The 1,628-nt window shown below is 43.4% G+C and overlaps 1 protein-coding gene across 1 annotated transcript; it reads left to right on the forward strand.

Annotated features, from left to right (window-relative positions):
- Positions 1-874: 874 nt before the first annotated feature.
- Positions 875-1,213, forward strand: LOC108635144 (interferon tau-like). The gene has a single exon (XM_018045415.1). The coding sequence runs from the start codon at positions 875-877 to the stop codon at positions 1,211-1,213; it is 339 nt and encodes a 112-aa protein (XP_017900904.1).
- Positions 1,214-1,628: the final 415 nt, after the last annotated feature.

A 1,628-nucleotide genomic window follows, 5' to 3' on the forward strand; every position in this document is an offset into this window, starting at 1 on the left:
AAGCAAAACCTCATGGATCTGCAGGAACGTGTACTAGAAGGAAGAGAAACATGGGGGTAGCTCATGGACTCATAATATTCAGAATCTTCTCTAAATCAAACACTAAAGACAAACATCATTTATTTCAAAGAGCTTAATTACCAGAGTGAACTGGTAAATACTTTATAAATACAGAAATACAGAGCTGAGGGAGCCTGGTTTCCTATGTAAAGTAAGAGGGAAAAGTGGAGCCTAAGATCAGGGCTGCAGATGTGTTTATGGACAAGAGGAGAACAGCATGAGAGACAAAAAGCAATAATGTGTGTAATTACACACATATGTCACTCCTGAGTTAAGAAAAAGACTTCCTCATTTGATTGGTAAATATCCATTTGGATGGGCACATAGGAAGTTATTGGGAAATACACAATATTAATAGTTTAGATTGATGACATTTTATTTGATCATATTGTGAATACATAAATGAAAATCAAAAAAGGAAGTGAAAGTGTAGAGAAATGACTAGAAAATGAAAACTATCATGTTCCCTATTTAATGGCCTCACATAGAAAGCATGGCATCAGAGAACCTACCTCAAGGTTCCCCCAGACGCCGTCTCAGCCAGCCCAGCAGCAGCCGCATCTTCCCCATGGCCTTCGTGCTCTCTCTACTCATGGCCCTGGCTCTGGTCAGCTACAGCCTGGGAGGATCCCTGGGCTGTGACCTGTCTCAGAACCACATGCTGATTGGCAGGAAGAACCTCAGGCTCCTGGGCCAAATGAGGAGACTCTCCCCTCGCTTCTGTCTGCAGGACAGAAAAGACTTCGCTTTCCCCCAGGAGATGGTGGAGGGCGGCCAGCTCTAGGAGGCCCAGGCCCTCTCTGTGCTCCACGAGATGCTCCAGCAGAGCTTCAACCTCTTCCACCCAGAGCGCTCCTCTGCTGCCTGGGACACCACCCTCCTGGAGCAGCTCCGCACTGGAATCCATCAGCAGCTGGAAGACCTGGACGCCTGCCTGGGGCAGGTGATGGAGAGGAAGACTCTGCCTGGGAAGGACGGGCCCCACCCTGGCTGTGAAGAGGTACTTCCAGGGCATCCATGTCTACCTGCAAGAGAAGGGATACAGCGACTGCGCCTGGAAATCCTCAGAGTGGAGATGATGAAAGCCCTCTCGTCATCAACCAGCTTGCAAGAAAGGTTAAGAAAGATGGGTGGAGATCTGAACTCACCTTGAAAGGACTCTCACTCACTAAGATGTCACATCAGCCTTGCACACTCACCTGTGGTCATTTCAGAAGTTTCTGATTTCCGCTTTAGCCACAAAATTTACTAAATTACTTAAGCATATATTTTGAGTATTAAGCAAGGATGTTAAAAACTTAGCTCTAGCGTCATCAGTCCTTAAGTGATTATTTCCCTGATTTATTTATTATTTATTTATACTTGTCATATTTACATTTTCAGATAAGGATATTTGCCTTCACACTGTATTAAGATTTAGGAAATATGTTCAGCTTCCATTTCATTAAATATGATTTTTTATTTATTAAATTCTTATCAAACTCTTTTAGTTTTCTTTTTGTGTGTGTGAGATCAAATTTATTCTGCTCTCTTTTAGTGGATGGCATTTCCAAACATATTTTTACTGA

The sequence above is a fragment of the Capra hircus genome, unplaced genomic scaffold (genome assembly GCF_001704415.2).
Source record: "Capra hircus breed San Clemente unplaced genomic scaffold, ASM170441v1, whole genome shotgun sequence".
Taxonomy (NCBI): domain Eukaryota; kingdom Metazoa; phylum Chordata; class Mammalia; order Artiodactyla; family Bovidae; genus Capra; species Capra hircus.